We start from the raw sequence: 16,380 nt of genomic DNA, 5'->3' as shown, positions 1-16,380 counted from the left end.
CATCTCCTCTTCTTTATCCATTCATCTGTTGATAGATATCTAGGTTCTTTCCATAGTTTGGCTATTGCGGACATGCTACTATAAACATTCAGGTGCACGTGGCCCTTCAGATCTCTACATTTGTATCTTTTGGGTAAATACCCAGTACTGTGATTGCTGGTTTGTAGGGTAGCTCTATTTTTAACTTTTTGAGTAACCTCCATGCTGTTTTCCAGAGTGGTTGCACCAGCTTACACTTCCACCAACAGGGTAGGAGGGTTCCACTTTCTCCACATCCTTGCCAGCATCTGTCATTTGCTGACTTGTTAATTTTAGCCATTCTGACTGGTGTGAGGTGGTATCTTATAGTGGTTTTGATTTGTATTTCCCTGATGCTAAGTGATGTGGAGCACTTTTTCATGTGTCTGTTGGCCATCTGGATGTCTTCTTTGCAGAAATGTCTGTTTATGTCCTCTGCCAATTTCTTGATTGGATTATTTGTTCTTTGGGTGTTGAGTTTGATAAATTCTTTACAGATTTTGGATACTAGCCCATTATCTGTTATGTCATTTGCACATATCTTCTCCCATTCTGTCAGTTGTCTTTTGGTTTTTTTAACTGTTTCCTTTGCTGTCCAAAGCTTTTTGATCTTGATGAAGTCCCAATAGTTCATTTTTGCCCTTGCTTCCCTTGCCTTTGGTGATGTTCCTAGGAAGAAGTTGCTGTAGCTGACGTCCAAGAGGTTGCTGCCTGTGTTCTCCTCAAGGATTTTGATGGATTCCTTTCCAACATTGAGGTCCTTCATCCATTTGGAGTGTTTTTTTGTGTGTGGTGTAAGGAAATGGTCCAATTTCATTTTTTCTGCATGTGACTGTCCAATTTTCCCAACACAATTTGTTGAAGAGTCTTTTCTATCAAACATTCTTTCCTGCTTTGTTGAAGAATAGTTGACCATAAAATTGAGGGTCCATATCTGGGCTCTCTACTCTGTTCCATTGATCTATGTGTCTGTTTTTGTGCCAGTACCATACTGTCTTGATGATGACAGCTTTGTTATAGAGCTTGAAGTCTGGAATTGTGATGCCACCAACTTTGGCTTTCTTTTTCAACATTCCTCTAACTATTCGAGGACTTTTCTGGTTCCATATAAACTTTAGGATTATTTGTTCCATTTCTTTGAAAAAAAAATTGATAGGATTTTGGTAGGGATTGCATTAAACGTGTAGATTGCTTTAGGTAGCATAGATATTTTCACAATATTTGTTCTTCCAATCCATGGGCATGGAATATTTTTCCATTTCTTTGTGTCTTCCTCAATTTCATTCATGAGTACTTTATAGTTTTCTGAGTACAGATTCTTTGCCTCTTTTGTTAGGTTTATTCTTAAGTACCTTGTGGTTTTGGGTGCAATTGTAAATGGGATTAATTCCTTAATTTCTCTTTCTTCCTTCTTGTTGTTGGTGTATAGAAATGTGACTGATTTCTGTGTATTGATTTTATATCCTGATACTTTACTGAATTCCTATACAAGTTCTAGCAGATTTGGAGTGGAGTCTTTTGGGTTTTGGTTTTCCTATCATCTGCAAAGAATGATAGTTTGACCTCTTCTTTGCTGATTTGGATGCCTTTAATTTCCTTTTGTTGTCTGATTGCTGAAGCTAGGACTCTAGTACTATGTTGAATAGCAGTGGTGATAGTGGACATCCCTGCTGTGTTCCTGACCTTAGCAGAAAAGCTCTCAGTTTTTCTCCATTGGGAATAATATTCGCTGTGGGTTTTTCATAGATGGCTTTGATGATATTGAGGTATGCACTCTCTGTCCCTACACTCTGAAGAGTTTTGATTGAGAAAGGAGGCTGTACTTTGTCAAATGCTTTTTCAGAATCTATTGAGAGTATCATATGGTTCTTGTTCTTTCTTTTTTAATGTATTGTATCACATTGATTGATTTGTGGATGTTGAACCAACCTTGCAGCCCTGGAATAAATTCCACTTGGTCGTGATGTATAATCCTTTTAATGTACTGTTGGATCCTATTGGCTAGTATTTTGATGAGAATTTTCGCATCTGTGCTCATCAAGGATATTGGTCTGTAATTCTCTTTTTTGATGGGATCTTTGTCTGGATTTGGGATCAAGGTGATGCTGACCTCATAAAATGAGTTTGGAAGTTTTCCTTCCATTTCTATTTTTTGGAACAGTTTCAGGAGAAAAGGTATTAATTCTTCTTAAAATGTTTGGTAGAATTCCCCTGGGAAGCCATCTGGCCCTGGGCTCTTGTTTGTTGGGAGATTTTTGATGACTGCCTCAATCTCCTTACTGGTTATGGGTCTGTTCAGGTTTTCTATTTCTCCTGGTTCAGTTGTGGTAGTTTATATGTCTCTAGGAATGCATCCATTTCTTCGAGATTGTCAAATTTGCTGGCATATAGTTGTTCATAATATGTTCTTATAATTGTTTGTATTTCTTTAGTGTTGGTTGTAATCTCTCCTCTTTCATTCATGCTTTTATTTATTTGGGTCCTTTCTCTTTTCTTTTTGATAAGTCTGGCCAGGGGGTTATCAATCTTACTAATTCTTTCAAAGAACCAGCTCCTAGTTTCATTGATTTGCTCTACTGTTTTTTTGTTGTTGTTTTGTTTCTACTTCATTGATTTCTACTCTGATCTTTATGATTTCTCTTCTCCTGCCAGATTTAGGCTTTCTTTGTTGTTCTTTCTCCAGCTCCTTTAGTTGTAGGGTTAGGTTGTGTATCTGAGACCTTTCTTGTTTCTTGAGAAAGGCTTGTATTGCTGTATATTTTCCTCTCAGGACTGCCTTTGCTGTGTCCCACAGATTTTGAACCGTTGTGTTTTCATTATCATTTGTTTCCATGAATTTTTTCAATTCTTCTTTAATTTCCTGGTTTATTCTTTAGAAGGATGCTCTTTACCCTCCATGTATTTGGGTTCTTTCCAGCTTTCCTCTTGTGATTGAGTTCTAGCTTCAGAGCATTGTGGTCTGAAAATATGCAGGGAATGATCTTAATCTTTTGATACCGGTTGAGACCTGATTTGTGACCCAGGATGCGATCTATTCTGGAGAATGTTCCATGTGCACTAGAGAAGAATGTGTATTCTGTTGCTTTGGGATGGAATGTTCTGAGTATATCTGTGATGTCATCTGGTCCAGTGTGTCATTTAAGACCTTTATTTCCTTGTTCATCTTTTGCCTGGATGATATGTCCATTTCAGTGAGGAAAGTGTTAAAGTCCCCTACTATTATTATATGATTGTCCATGTGTTTCTTTGATTTTGTTATTGTTATATATATTGTTATATAATAAACAATATAATATATTGTTATATAGTTGACTGCTCCCATGTTAGGGGCATAGATATTTAAAATTATTAGATCTTCTTGTTGGACAGACACTTTGAGTATGATATAGTCTTCTTCCTCGTCTCTTATTATAGTCTTTGGCTTAAAATCTAATTGATCTGATATAAGGATTTCCACCCCAGCTTTCTTTTGATGTCCATTAGCATGATAAATTGTTTTCTACCCCCTCACTTTAAATCTGGAGGTGTCCTTGGGTCTAAAATGAGTTTCTTGTAGACAGCATATTGATGGGTTTTGTTTTTTTATCCATTCTGATACCCTGTGTCTTTTGATTGGGGCATTTAGCCCATTTATGTTCAGGGTAACTATTGAGAGATATGAATTTAGTGCTATTGTATTGCCTGTAATGTGACTATTACTGCGTATTGTCTCTGTTTCTTTCTAATCTACTACTTTTAGGGTCTCTCTTTGCTTAGAGGACCCCTTTCAATATTTCCTGTAGAGCTGGTTTGGTGTTTACAAATTCTTTTAGTTTTTGGTTTGTCCTGTCCTGGAAACTTTTTTAAAATTAAAAGAAAAAATTTTTATTTTTATTGTTTTTTAAAATTTCTTTTCAGCGTAACAGTATTCATTGTTTTTGCACGACACCCAGTGCTCCATGCAACCCGTGCCCTCCTTAATACCCACCACCTTGTTCCCCCAACCTCCCACCCCCTACCCCTTCAAGACCCTCAGGTTGTTTTTCAGAGTCCATAGTCTTTCATGGTTCACCTTCCCTTCCAATTTCCCTCAACTCCCTTCTCCTCTCCCATCTCCCCTTGTCCTCCATGTTATTTTATCTCTCCTATTTTCAATGATAGCCTAGCTGGATATAGTATTCTTGGCTGCATGTTTTTTCTCATTTAGTACTCTGAATATATCATGCCAGTTCTTTCAGGCCTGCCAGGTCTCTGTGGATAAGTCTGCTGCCAATCTAATATTTTTACCATTGTATGTTACAGACTTCTTGTCCCAGGCTGCCTTCAAGATTTTCTCTTTGTCACTAAGGCTGCCTTCAAGATTTTCTCTTTGTCACTAAGGCTTGTAAATTTTACTATTAGATGACGGGGTGTGGACCTGTTCTTACTGATTTTGATGCTGGTTCTCTGCACCTCTTGGATTTTAATGCTTGTTCCCTTTGCCATATTAGGGAAATTCTCTACAATAATTCTGTCCAGTATACCTTCTCTCCATTCTCTCTTTCTTCTTATTCTGGAATCCCAATTATTCTAATGTTGTTTCATCTTATAGTATCACTTACCTTTCGAAATCTCCCCTCATGGTCCAGTAATTGTTTGTCTCTCTTTTTGCTCAGCTTCTTTATTCTCTGTCATTTGGTCTTCTATATCACTAATTCTTTCTTCCGCCTCATTTATCCTAGCAGTGAGAGCCTCCATTTTTTTTTATTGCACCTCATTAATAGCTTTTTTGATTTCAGCTTGGTTAGATTTTAGTTCTTTTATTTTTCCAGAAAGGCCTTTTATTTATCCAGACAGTGTTTCTCTAATATCTTCCATGTCTTTTTTGAGCCTAGCTAGCACCTTGAGAATCATCATTCTGAACTCTAGATCTGACATATTACCAATGTCCATATTAATTAGGTCCCTAGCCTTCAGTACTGCCTCTTGTTCTTTTTTTTTTTTTTTTTGTGGTGAGTTTTTCCCCCTTGTCATTTTATCCTGATAAGAATGTATGAAGGAGAGAATAAAATACTAAAAGTGTGATAAAGACCCCAGAAAAATGTGCATTAACCAAATCAGAAGAGATCCCAAATTGTCGGGGAAAGAAAGGGGGTAAAAATAAGTTCAAAAAAAATTTAAAAAAAGGGAAAAAAGAAAAAAGGAAATATAGATATTAGACTGGTGAACAGAACAGATCCACACACTTAATTTTGAGAGTATTTTGGTCTCAGAAGAAACTACTTCCCAAAATTTTAAAGAAAAACTTTATATATATACACACACACAAAAATACACAAATAAGTGTAAACACGATGAAGGGATAGACTATGGCTGTAAAGATGAAAATTTTTAAATAATTAAAAAAGGAGTTGATAAGATAAGTTGTTTGGGAAAAGAAGGAAAAAGGAAGTGGAGAGAATTTGCTCAGGCTGGAGCCTAGAACAAAGCCCTGTGCTAGATTTAGGGTATATTTTGATCTATTAGAAGAGGTTGTATCCCAAAATTTTTTTAGAAGGAGAAAACTTATGTGTTTACAAAAAATAAAGTTAGATACAATGAAGGATAAGATATGACTATAATAATGAAGCTTCAAAAGATTTTTTTTAAATGAAAGGTATTGTTAAGATAAACTAGTTAAAAAGCCTTAAAGAGGAAAGAGTAAAAGTTAAAAAAAATTAGAATAAGAAAAAAATAAAAATAAATTAATTAACTTTGCAAGACTAAAGAATCATGGGGAGAAAACCATGAATTCCATGCTTTGCTTTCTCCTCTGGAATTCCGCTGTTCTTCTTGATAAGTGAGCATGGTTTTGGCTCGATTTCTTGCTGATCTTCTGGGGGAGGGGTCTGTTGTAGTGATTTTCAACGGTCTTTGCCTGAGGTGGAATTGCACTGCCCTTACCAGGGACCAGGCTAAGTAATCCGTTGGGGTTCGCTTTTGGGAGCTTTTGTTCCCTGAATGCTTTCCATAGAGTTCTGGAGGACAGGAATGAAAATGGCAGCCTCCCAATCTGCCCAGGAGTTGCTGAGAGCTTGGGCCCCGCTCCTCATTGTGCCCTAGGAGAAAAGCGCTCAATCACTCCTGTCTCCCTGGCCTCCAGCCATGCTGAGCTCACCCATCCTGTGACCGAGCATCTCTGTCTCTGGCACACAGCCCTGCCTGGAGTCTCTATGCCCAGCATATCCCTGCTGCTTTTCCAGGGGCGTCTCCCTGAATCTGCCACTTGTGGGGTCACTGCTCAAAGAGCAGTTGCCCGACTGCCACGGATCACAGTTTAAGGTAATCCTGAGTTGAGAGCTCACTTCTTAGCTATGTCTCTGTATCCAGCTTCCCTGCTGTAATACCTGTGAGTTCTGTGACACTCAGACACCCCTGATCCTTCTGTGACCCTGCGGGACCTGAGACCACACTGTCCACGTGAGGGCTCCACCCATTCTTAGACTTGGGAGTGATGTTTCTCAATGGAGCAGACTTTTAAAAGTTCTGATTTTGTGCTCCGTTGCTCTGCCACTTGCTGGGAGCTGGCCCCTCCCCCCACAGTCTATCTTCTCCTTGCTTTGGATTCACTTCTCCGCAGGTCCTACCTTTCAGAAAGCGGTCAATTTTCTGCTTCTAGAACTGCTGCTCTTCTTCTCTTTGATCTCCTGTTGTTCGGAATGATTTGATAAACTATCGAGCTGATCTCCTGCTACCTGATGTCATCTCAGCCTGCTACTCCTCCGCCATCTTGATTCTTTCTCTGTTAGATTGAATTTTTTAAAATTTTATTTATTTATTTGATAGAGATCACAATTAGGCAGAGAGACAGGCAGAGAGAGAGGGAAGCAGGCTCCCTGCTGAGCAGAGAGCCCGATGTGAGGCTCGATCCCAGGATCCCGAGATCATGACCTGAGCCGAAGGCAGAGGCTTTACCCACTGAGCCACCCAGGCGCCCCCTAGATTGAATTTTTATTGGGAAATTACTCTCTTTAAAAATGAGTATATCACTACGTGTTACAATTTTTTTTTCCTTTTCCTTTTGGCTTCACTTTTCTTCTTTCCCTGAGTTTTAAAAATCATTATTTCTTTGTCTTCAAGCCATGTAGTTACAGATAAATAAGATGTCATCCTCATTCTCTTCCCCTCATCTTCTCCATTTAACAAACTCCCTTCTCTAAAACTTTGCTGTGCCTCTATTCTGGGCCTTCCACTTTGTGCCGTTGTTGCTAGTCTCCATGTTCAGTGCTATCCCAGAATTCATCATGCCATAATTTCTGACTCATCTTACTTTCTCAAGCTGCATCCAAAGCTCCCTGATGGCAGGGTCTATCTCTTGCTAGATCTTGTACTTTGGTACTTGACGTCTACCCTATTACATGGTTAGTGCTTCGTGGATTCTTTAAAAGCCATTTTGATGTATCCATTTAATTATACTTTAAAGAATTTTCATGCAGAAATATTCACAGTTTTAACAAGTAATAATGCAAACAAAGGTGAAGAAAGATAATGCCTAAAGCTGTGACATGGTTCTTCTGATCTTCTTCCACAGAATACATCTCCCACAGCTTAGGGTTTGACTTACTGGTGTTCATCATCTTGTACCACAATCTCATCCCCATTAGCCTGCTGGTCACTCTGGAAATTGTGAAGTACATTCAGGCCATGTTTATAAACTGGGTGAGTATTGAAATCAGACAGTTAACCAAAACAGTTCTCTCTTGATCCATGGACTTGGATTTGAAAATCAGCATAACTGGTTTATCACCATGGGGCTAGCACATGGGCCTGTTGTCCTTTTGACAGTAAAGCCAAACACTGTCAACCTGACCTAGCTGTGCCTGGGCCTCTCTGTGTCACTCTTGAGGACACCATTGTTGTAGATATTTTTTCTAACCGAAAGGAAAGATTTAAGAGCTAGTGGCTTAGTAGCAACCATAAAGAAATAGCCCATTAAAATTGAAGATACTCTAGAGAAGGGGAGTCCAGTAGACTTATAATAGATTTATGTATCTTGGCAAGAGTGAAACAGCTATTCCAGAATGCCCTCAAAATAAGGAAAAGATTTCTTAGCTGAAAACCGTGCATTCATTTAAGTCAATACTTAATGACATGTGACTGAAAGAATTTTCTAATTTGAATGTATGTTTGCAATTTTCAGTTCTTTTTAAAAGATATTTCCTGGAAATTAAATTTTTGCTAGATGTCTCATTAAAATGATTTCCATGTGTCAAGGATTTACCTTCACTGGAAGTGTACTGTTGTCTTTAACAGCCACAGAATGAGATAGAATGCTTTTAAATGTATTCTCATTTACTTTACACAGTAGCACTGTGAGATCTAAGTTATTGCCCCCACTTTATGGATGGAGTAGCTGCAGAGCACCCTTAGGATCCCACAGAGTGTCTGAGGCAGAGCCAGGATTTGGAAGCCAAGTCTTCCAACACCCAAACCAATGATACGCTGACATTTGTTTTTGCATAGTATTGCCTCTCCTGAATCAGCTCTGGCAACGTACATGTAAAACTAGCACCAAGACTCTCTAAGTATTCTAGACTTGCCATTTTGAATTCTTTCTCATGTCAGCCATGTCAGAAGACCAGTGGCGGTAGAGTTGATCTGAAGAAATTTCGAGCCTCGTTCTGATTGTGTGGGTTGGCTATTTTGTTCATTCTTGCAGGATGAAGATATGCATTACAGAGGAAATGGTGTCTATGCCATGGCCAGAACATCCAATCTTAATGAAGAGCTTGGGCAGGTGAGGGCTATTTCAGGGACTGGGTATGTGACAGGAACTTTGAAGAAGGTGGATCTAGGGAGAGTGTGAGCAAAGTCAAAGTGCTGAATTCAGCCATAGGCTGTAGTGAATATGAGACCCACATGGAGCTTCAGAAGTAGGATTTGTTAAAAATGTTGATAACGCATCCTGGGTTGCAAGTAGAATGGACCTAATCCAGATTATTAGTGTGCTTATGAGAGAGTTGAAGAGATGGAGAGGCAGGTAGGGAAAGCTTCAGTTAGCTCTCAGGTTTTCAGTTAGCTTTCAGGGAGTCTGCCATTGGTGGCCATGCTCCTGCTTCCCTAAGGCAGATGACCCATAAGAAAGCATCTGAAACCTGCTGCAAAATCTCACACCTACCTAACCCGTGTACCCTCAGGCCTTTAGTCCCTATAGTGCACTAGAAAGGGGCAGAAATGACGCCGGGTTACCAACAGAAAGTTGATTCTAAATGGCAGTGGCACTGTTACAAGCATAAATTGTTTTTAAAAGCTCCCGGTTACTTGTCAATTATACCACAGAACAGCTGGAAAAACCCAACGAACTCCCACGGTTTTGTGGGGCCTGAAAGGAGGAAGACTTCTGTTATTTTTTTTTTGTAATTTATTTTTGTTCTTAATGTTTTTTTTACAAGATTATAATTTCCCATTGCTCAATTAATTAGAGGCAATATGTAAATTATGGTAGAAGCAGAATTTTGGAGTTGAACTTCTGGAGAGTGGACCCTGACAAGCAATGTTACCATGGGCTTCTTAGGTGAATAGCTGGCCTTGATTCCTGATCTGTAAATCAGGTGTGATCATAGCATCTACTTCAGAAAGTTGTTATGAGGATTGAATAATATAATGTATTTATGATATACTCAACACAGTACCTAGTATGAAGAAGGGATTTGATTAATGCTAATAATTCTAACCAGTAATTTGCATGTATGCTTTCTAATTTAGGGTCACATTGTATAGTATCATTTGAATAGTGACTTCTCGGTAAATATTTATTTTAGAAGATTTCTGGTGCCCAGAAATGCATGATCTGACAACATGAACATATTTTTACTTTGGACAACTAAAGGTGAAGGAGGATGGGATCATTAGCATTCTAGCAACTTTTCTGCTTATGAATATCTGATTACTTGCTAATCCTCTAAACATATGTTGTTGTTTTTTTTAAAGATTTTATTTATTTATTTGACAGATAGAGATCACAAGTAGGCAGAGAGGCAGGCAGAGAGAGAGGAGGAAGCAGGCTCCCCGCCGAGCAGAGAGCCCGATGCGGGGCTCGATCCCAGGACCCTGAGATCATGACCTGAGCCGAAGGCAGCGGCTTAATCCACTGAGCCACCCAGGCGCCCCTCCTCTAAACATATGTTTTCTGTTGACAGTTGGGAAAAGATCACTTTATCTACCTCATGTAGTCAGTTGACTCTAGCCTCTTTAGGGTAGTAATTGAATGTAATAAAACTTAGTGTGGAACTCAAACTTTAAAAATTAATTATATTGTTTATGTAGGTAAGACAAAGTTAAGGGCAGAAATCAATGAAATTGAAAACAGAAGACAACAGAGGGTTTACTATTCAGAATATGTTAAAAAACTACAACTTGACAGCAAAACCACAAATAACCTAATTCAAGAATTGGCAAGGGATTTTAAAAGGCATTTTTCCAAAGAACATATATGTATAAATGGACAATAAGCACATGAAAAGGTGGTCAACATGACTAACTTTTAGGGAAATGCAGATCAAAGCCTCATTGAGACACCATTTCACGCCTATAAAACAATAATAACAACATAGAACAACAAGTGTTCATGAGGTCATGGAGAAGGTGGAACTCCGGTGCACTAGTGAAAACCAAAATGATGCAGCCACTGTGGAAAACAGTATGGTGAAACTTCAAAAAATTAAACCGAGGATCACCATATGTTCCAGCAATTCCGCTTTTGGATATTTTCATGAAAGAATGGAAAGAAGGGACTCAACCAGTTATTGTACACAGATGTTCTTAGCAGAATTATTCACAATAGCCTAATGGTGGAAACAATGGAAATGTCCATCAATAGCTAAATGGTTAAGCAAAATGTGGTAGATACAGAAAATGGAGTATTATTCAGCCCTGAAAATGATTAAAATTCAGAAACACGCTATAACATGGATGGACCTTTGGTCTCACACTAAATGGAACATGCCAGACAGAAAAGGACAAATAGTAGATTCCACTTATCTGAGGTACCTAGAATAGTCAGACTCATAGAGACAGAAAGCAGCATAGTGGTTACCTGGGGCTATGGGAGAAGAGAGAATGAAGAGTTACTGTAGTGTTGAGCTGGTAGGAATTTCAGTTTGGGATGATAAAAAAGTTCTGGAGATAGATGGTGGTGATGGTTGCATGATTACGTGAATGTGTTCAGTAACAATTAAAAATGATTAAAATGGTAAATTTTATCTTTGTACATTTTATGACAATAATAAATGCTTTCACACTGCCTCTTTTCCCTTTTTATTGAGGTATAATTGACACATGTGATTATATTAGCTTCAGGTGTATACAACATAATGGTTTGATGTTCGTAAATATTGCAAAATGACCGTGATACATCTAGTTAACATCTGTCACCATACCTAGTTACAGAGTTCTGGTGATGAGAACTTGAATTTGCAATATAGTATTTTTTTTTGAATATGCAATATGGTATTATTAGCTCTAATTACCAATCACCATGCTATCCATTATATCTTCAGGATTTATTTTATAACTGGAAGTTTGTACCTTTCGACCCCTTCACCCATTTTGCTCACCCAGAACTCCTGTCTCTGGCAACCACCAATCTGTTCTCTGTAGCTATGAGTTATTTTTCTTTATGAGATAGCACATGTGAAATCATGTGGTATTTGTCTTTCTTTGTCTGACTTATTTCAGAGAGCATAATGCCCTCAAAGTCTTCTTATGTTATACAAACATCAAGAGTTCCTTCTTTCTTGTGCCTGAATTGTGTGTGTGTGTGTGTGTGTGTGCGTGTGCACGCGCATGCATTATTATGTATCATTATATTATATATACACCACATTTTATTTGTCTGTCGACAGACACTTAGGTTGTTTCATCTTGGCTTTTGTAGATAATGCTGCCATGAACATGCTTATATTTTTTCAAATTAGTTTTCTCATTTTCTTCACATAAATAACTGGAAGTGGAATTGCTGGTAGTTCTATTTTTAATTTTTTGAGGAGATTCCATGTTATTTTCTGTAGTGGTTGTCTCAATTTTTATTCCCACCAATAGTGCATCAAGGGTTCCTTTTCTCCACATCTCACCAACACTTGTTATTTTTTATCTTTTGGTAATCACCATTCTAACAGATGTGAAAGTGATATCTCATTATGGTTCTATTTTGCATTTCTCTGATGATTAGTGATGCTGAGCATCTTCTTATGTGTCTTTTGGACATTTGTCCTCTTTGGAAAAATGTCTATTGAGATCCTCTCCTCATTTTAAAAATTGGATTATTTTGCTGTTGTATGAGTTCTTCATATATTTTGGATATTAACCCTCTCACCAAATATATGAATTGCAAATATTTTTTTCCCATTCATTGTGTTACCTTTTTCTTTTGTTGGTGGTTTGCTTTGCTTTGCAGAAGCTTTTTAATTTGATGTAGTCCCACTTGTTTATTTTTGCTTTTGTTGTCTTAGTTTTTAGTGTCAAATCCAAAAAATCTTCACTGAGACTGATGTCAAAGATCTTACTACCTATGTTTTCTTCTAGAAGTGTTATGGTTTCAGTTTCTTCTGTTCAAGTCTAGTCCATTTTGAGATAATTTTGTATATGGTGTAAGAAAATGGCCCAGTTTCATTTTTTTGCATGTGGTTGTCCAGTTTATTGAAGAGACTGTCATTTAATTATTGAACACCATTTTTCTTTTTTTAAAAGATTTTATTTATTTATTTGACAGAGAGAGATCACAAGTAGATAGAGAGGCAGGTAGAGAGAGAGAGAGAGGGAAGCAGGTTCCCTGCTGAGCAGAGAGCCCGATGCGGGACTCGATCCCAGGACCCCGAGATCATGACCTGAGCCGAAGGCAGCGGCTTAACCCACTGAGCCACCCAGGCGCCCTTGAACACCATTTTTTAAAGAGACTGTCCTTTCCCTAATATATATTTTTGCCTCCCCTGTTGTAAATTAATTGACAGAGCTTCATTGGTTATTTCCAAGCTATCTATTCTGTTCCACTCATCTGTGTTTTTGTTCTTATGCAAATACCATACATTTGGATTGCTACAGCTTTGTAATGTAGTTTGAAATCAGGAAGCATGATGCCTCCAGCTTTGTTCTTTCTCCAGATTGCTTTGGTTATTGGGGTCTTTTGTGGTTCCATACATATTTTAGGATTGTTTGTTCTAAATCTGTGAAAATGCCACTGGAATCTTGATAGAGGTTACACTGAATCTGTAGTTTGCTTCGAGTAGAATGTACATGCATGAAAGTGGAATATCTTTCCACTTATTTGTGTCTTTTTCACTCTCATCAGTATATTGGTCTTTCCCTTGATTAAATTTATTCCTAGGTATTTTGTTCTTTTTGATACAGTTGTAAATGAAATTGTTAATTTCTCTTTTTCTGGTAATTCATTATTAATGTACAGATAGGCAATATTATACTATATGTTAACTAGCTAGGATTTAAATAAAAATTTGAAAAAAAATTAAAATAAAAAGAGTGAACTGTAGTATAAACTGTGGACTTGAGTAATAATGATAAGGCAGTGTAGTTTTATTGACTATAACAAATGTACCACTCTGGGGCAGGATGTCACTTAGTGGGGGAGGCTATGTGTGTGTTGGAGCAGAAGATAGATGAAAACTCTCGACTTTCCACTCAGTTTTGCTCTAAAAAATAAAGTCTATTTTTAAAAAGTTCAAAAATGAAAAAATAAAATTAAAAAAACAGAATCAATAGATTTCTGTGTGTTGACTTTATATCCTGCAACTTTACTGAATCATTAATTCTAACAGGTTGTTGGTGCAGTCTTTAAGGTTTTTGAGATGTAAAATGTCATCTGCAAATAGTGACCATTTTACTTCTTCCCTTTTAAATTGGATGCCTTTTATTTTTCTTGCCTAATTGTTCTGGCCAGGATTTCCAAAGCTATGTTGAATAAAGCGGTGAGAGGAGGCCCCCTTTCTTGCTTCTGATCTTAGAGGAAAAGCTTTCAGCTTTTCACCATTGACTGACCATTGGTGTTAGCTGCAGGCTTGTCATATTGGCCTTTATGCTGAAGTTTGTTCCTTTAATCCCACTTCCTTGAGAGTTTTTATCATCAATGGATATTGAATTTTATGAAATGCTTTTTCTGCCTCTATTGAAACGGTCATATGATATTTATCCTTTATTTTGTTAGCATAGTAAATCACATTGATTGGTTTATTTTTATATCCCTAGAATAAATTCCACTTGTTTATGTTGTGTGATCCTTTCAGTGTACTGTTGAATTCGAACTGCTAGTATTTTGTTTGTTTGATTGTTTTAGGGATTTTATTTATTTGACACAGAGCGAGAGTGAGAATAAGCACAGGGAGTGGCAGGCAGAGGGAGAAGTAGGCTTTCTGCTGAGCAGAGTGCCCGATGTGGGACTCAATCCCAGAACCCTGGGATCATGCTTTGTGCTGAAGACAGCCACTTAACTGACTGAACCACACAGGCTCCTCCCAGTTTGCTAATATGTTGAGTATTGTTGAGTATTTTTGCATCTGTGTTTGTCGGGGATATTGGCCTGCTTTTTTTTTTCTTGTGGTATCTTTGTTTTTTGGGGTGTGTGTGTGTGTGTATGTATCCATCTATATGGATATCCATCTATATGGAAACTTAATGTTCTCTAGAGATTTTTGATGAGATTTCTTGTGGCCAAAAAAAAAATGAATTGGACTTCTGATTTTCTTGGGTTCGATGGCTTGAAATTTATTTTGCGTATTAACAGAATTTTATCTGCAATATAAAACAAAAGAGAATCTTTGAAAGAAATATACTCTGAAAGAAGTATAAATATTAAAGGTAGAATTCTTATAGAGTGAACTTCTGGTTTCCTAAAAGTTCAAAGATTTTGAGGATTTGAAAAGAAAGAACTTGACCTTGTCTTTGCTCTCTAAATATATTTTATATTTATGTTGTTTATCATGTTGGTTTTTTCTTTGTTTAGGTAAAATACTTATTTTCTGATAAAACAGGAACCCTCACTTGCAATATTATGACATTTAAGAAGTGTACTATTGCAGGTATAATTTATGGGTAAGTGTTCTTATTGCCGTGCTCTGTTGAAAATTCTCATTTCTGTCTTAACTAATTAGCCTTTAATTCAAAACATACGTGTTTCTAATAACATAACTATATCTAAATGAGAATGAACCTTAATGTGACTTACATGAAAATTTGCAGTTCTTAAACAAATATGGTTTATATCTGCTTTTATACATGGTTGGAATTCCTAAAGCATTTTATATCTCTAATCTTAAACCAGTATATTTTCCTCCCTCATTTTCCATCAGAAATCAGTCAGAGAAAAGTGATATCGATATCAGAAAATTAAGGTAAGTAGACAACATTCTTTTCTACTCTGCCCATGTTCCTTTCTCCCTGCAATGGACCTTTTTTCAGTACCAGAGTTCTGATATACAACGCAGCTGTCCCTTGTCCAAACCTCCAAAGGCAGTTCCCGGAAATCTCTCCTGGATAGACCTTTCCTACATGATACTCAAAGAACCCAGAATCCGGCTTTGATTTGTTTCTTTTATAGTTACTGTCTTAAATTCTGTATAACTATATGGGATTCAACACAAATTTAGGCATTTTCTAGTGTCATTTTGCAAGTTGAGCCCTGAGAGAGTTATAACTTGACAGAACTTTAAATACTTACCATACAGGTTTTACCCTTGAACAGCAGGACACTAGGGGTGCCCACACTTCCCCTGTGGCTGACAATCCGTGTGTAGTTTTTACGTCCCTAATTAACTACTAAAAGTCTACTACTGTTGGGCCAGAAGCCTTACTGATAATATAAACAGTTGATTAACACACATTTTGTATATGTGTTATATACTGTGCTCTTACAATAAAGCTAGAGAAAAGAAAATGGTATTAAGAAAATTACAACATAGGGTTTCATTTATTTGTGGAGCATAACAAATGACATCGAGGACATGGGGAGATGGAGAGGAGAAGGAAGTTGAGGGAAACTGGAAGGGGAGGCGAACCAAAAGAGACTATGGACTCTGAAAAACAACCTGAGGGTTTTGAAGGGACGGGGGTGGGAGGTTGAGGAACCAGGTGGTGGTAATAGGGAGGGCACGTACTGCATGGAGCACTGGGTATGGTGCAAAAATAATGAATACTGTTACGCTGAAAAAAAATAAATTAATTAATTTAAAAAAACGGAAAAAACCCACAACTGATCAAACTTTTTGGTACTGAATATTCAACAACATGATTCAAATAAATAGTAGATAACTGGGGAAAAAGAAGAAAATTACAAGGAAGACAAAATACATTGTATGAGAAAAATCTATAAGTGGATGTGCACAGCTGATACCCATGTTGTTTAAGGGTCAGTGGTCGCTC

The 16,380-nt window shown here is 37.5% G+C and overlaps 1 protein-coding gene across 1 annotated transcript in view; it reads left to right on the top strand.

The window, feature by feature from the left end:
* LOC123925269 (phospholipid-transporting ATPase IB-like) overlaps positions 1–16,380 on the top strand; it is a 207,669-nt gene that overhangs the window by 43,475 nt on the left and 147,814 nt on the right. Inside the window, exons 12-15 of the mRNA XM_045978516.1 lie at positions 7,547–7,674; positions 8,675–8,752; positions 14,966–15,054; positions 15,472–15,491. Of these exons, the coding sequence (XP_045834472.1) occupies positions 7,547–7,674; positions 8,675–8,752; positions 14,966–15,054; positions 15,472–15,491 (315 nt within the window). The remainder of the gene's footprint in view (positions 1–7,546; positions 7,675–8,674; positions 8,753–14,965; positions 15,055–15,471; positions 15,492–16,380) is intronic.

This window comes from Meles meles, chromosome 14 (genome assembly GCF_922984935.1).
Source record: "Meles meles chromosome 14, mMelMel3.1 paternal haplotype, whole genome shotgun sequence".
NCBI lineage: Eukaryota > Metazoa > Chordata > Mammalia > Carnivora > Mustelidae > Meles > Meles meles.
The sequence above is the reverse complement of the archived record's forward strand: the minus strand, read 5'-3'. Positions and strand labels throughout refer to the sequence as shown.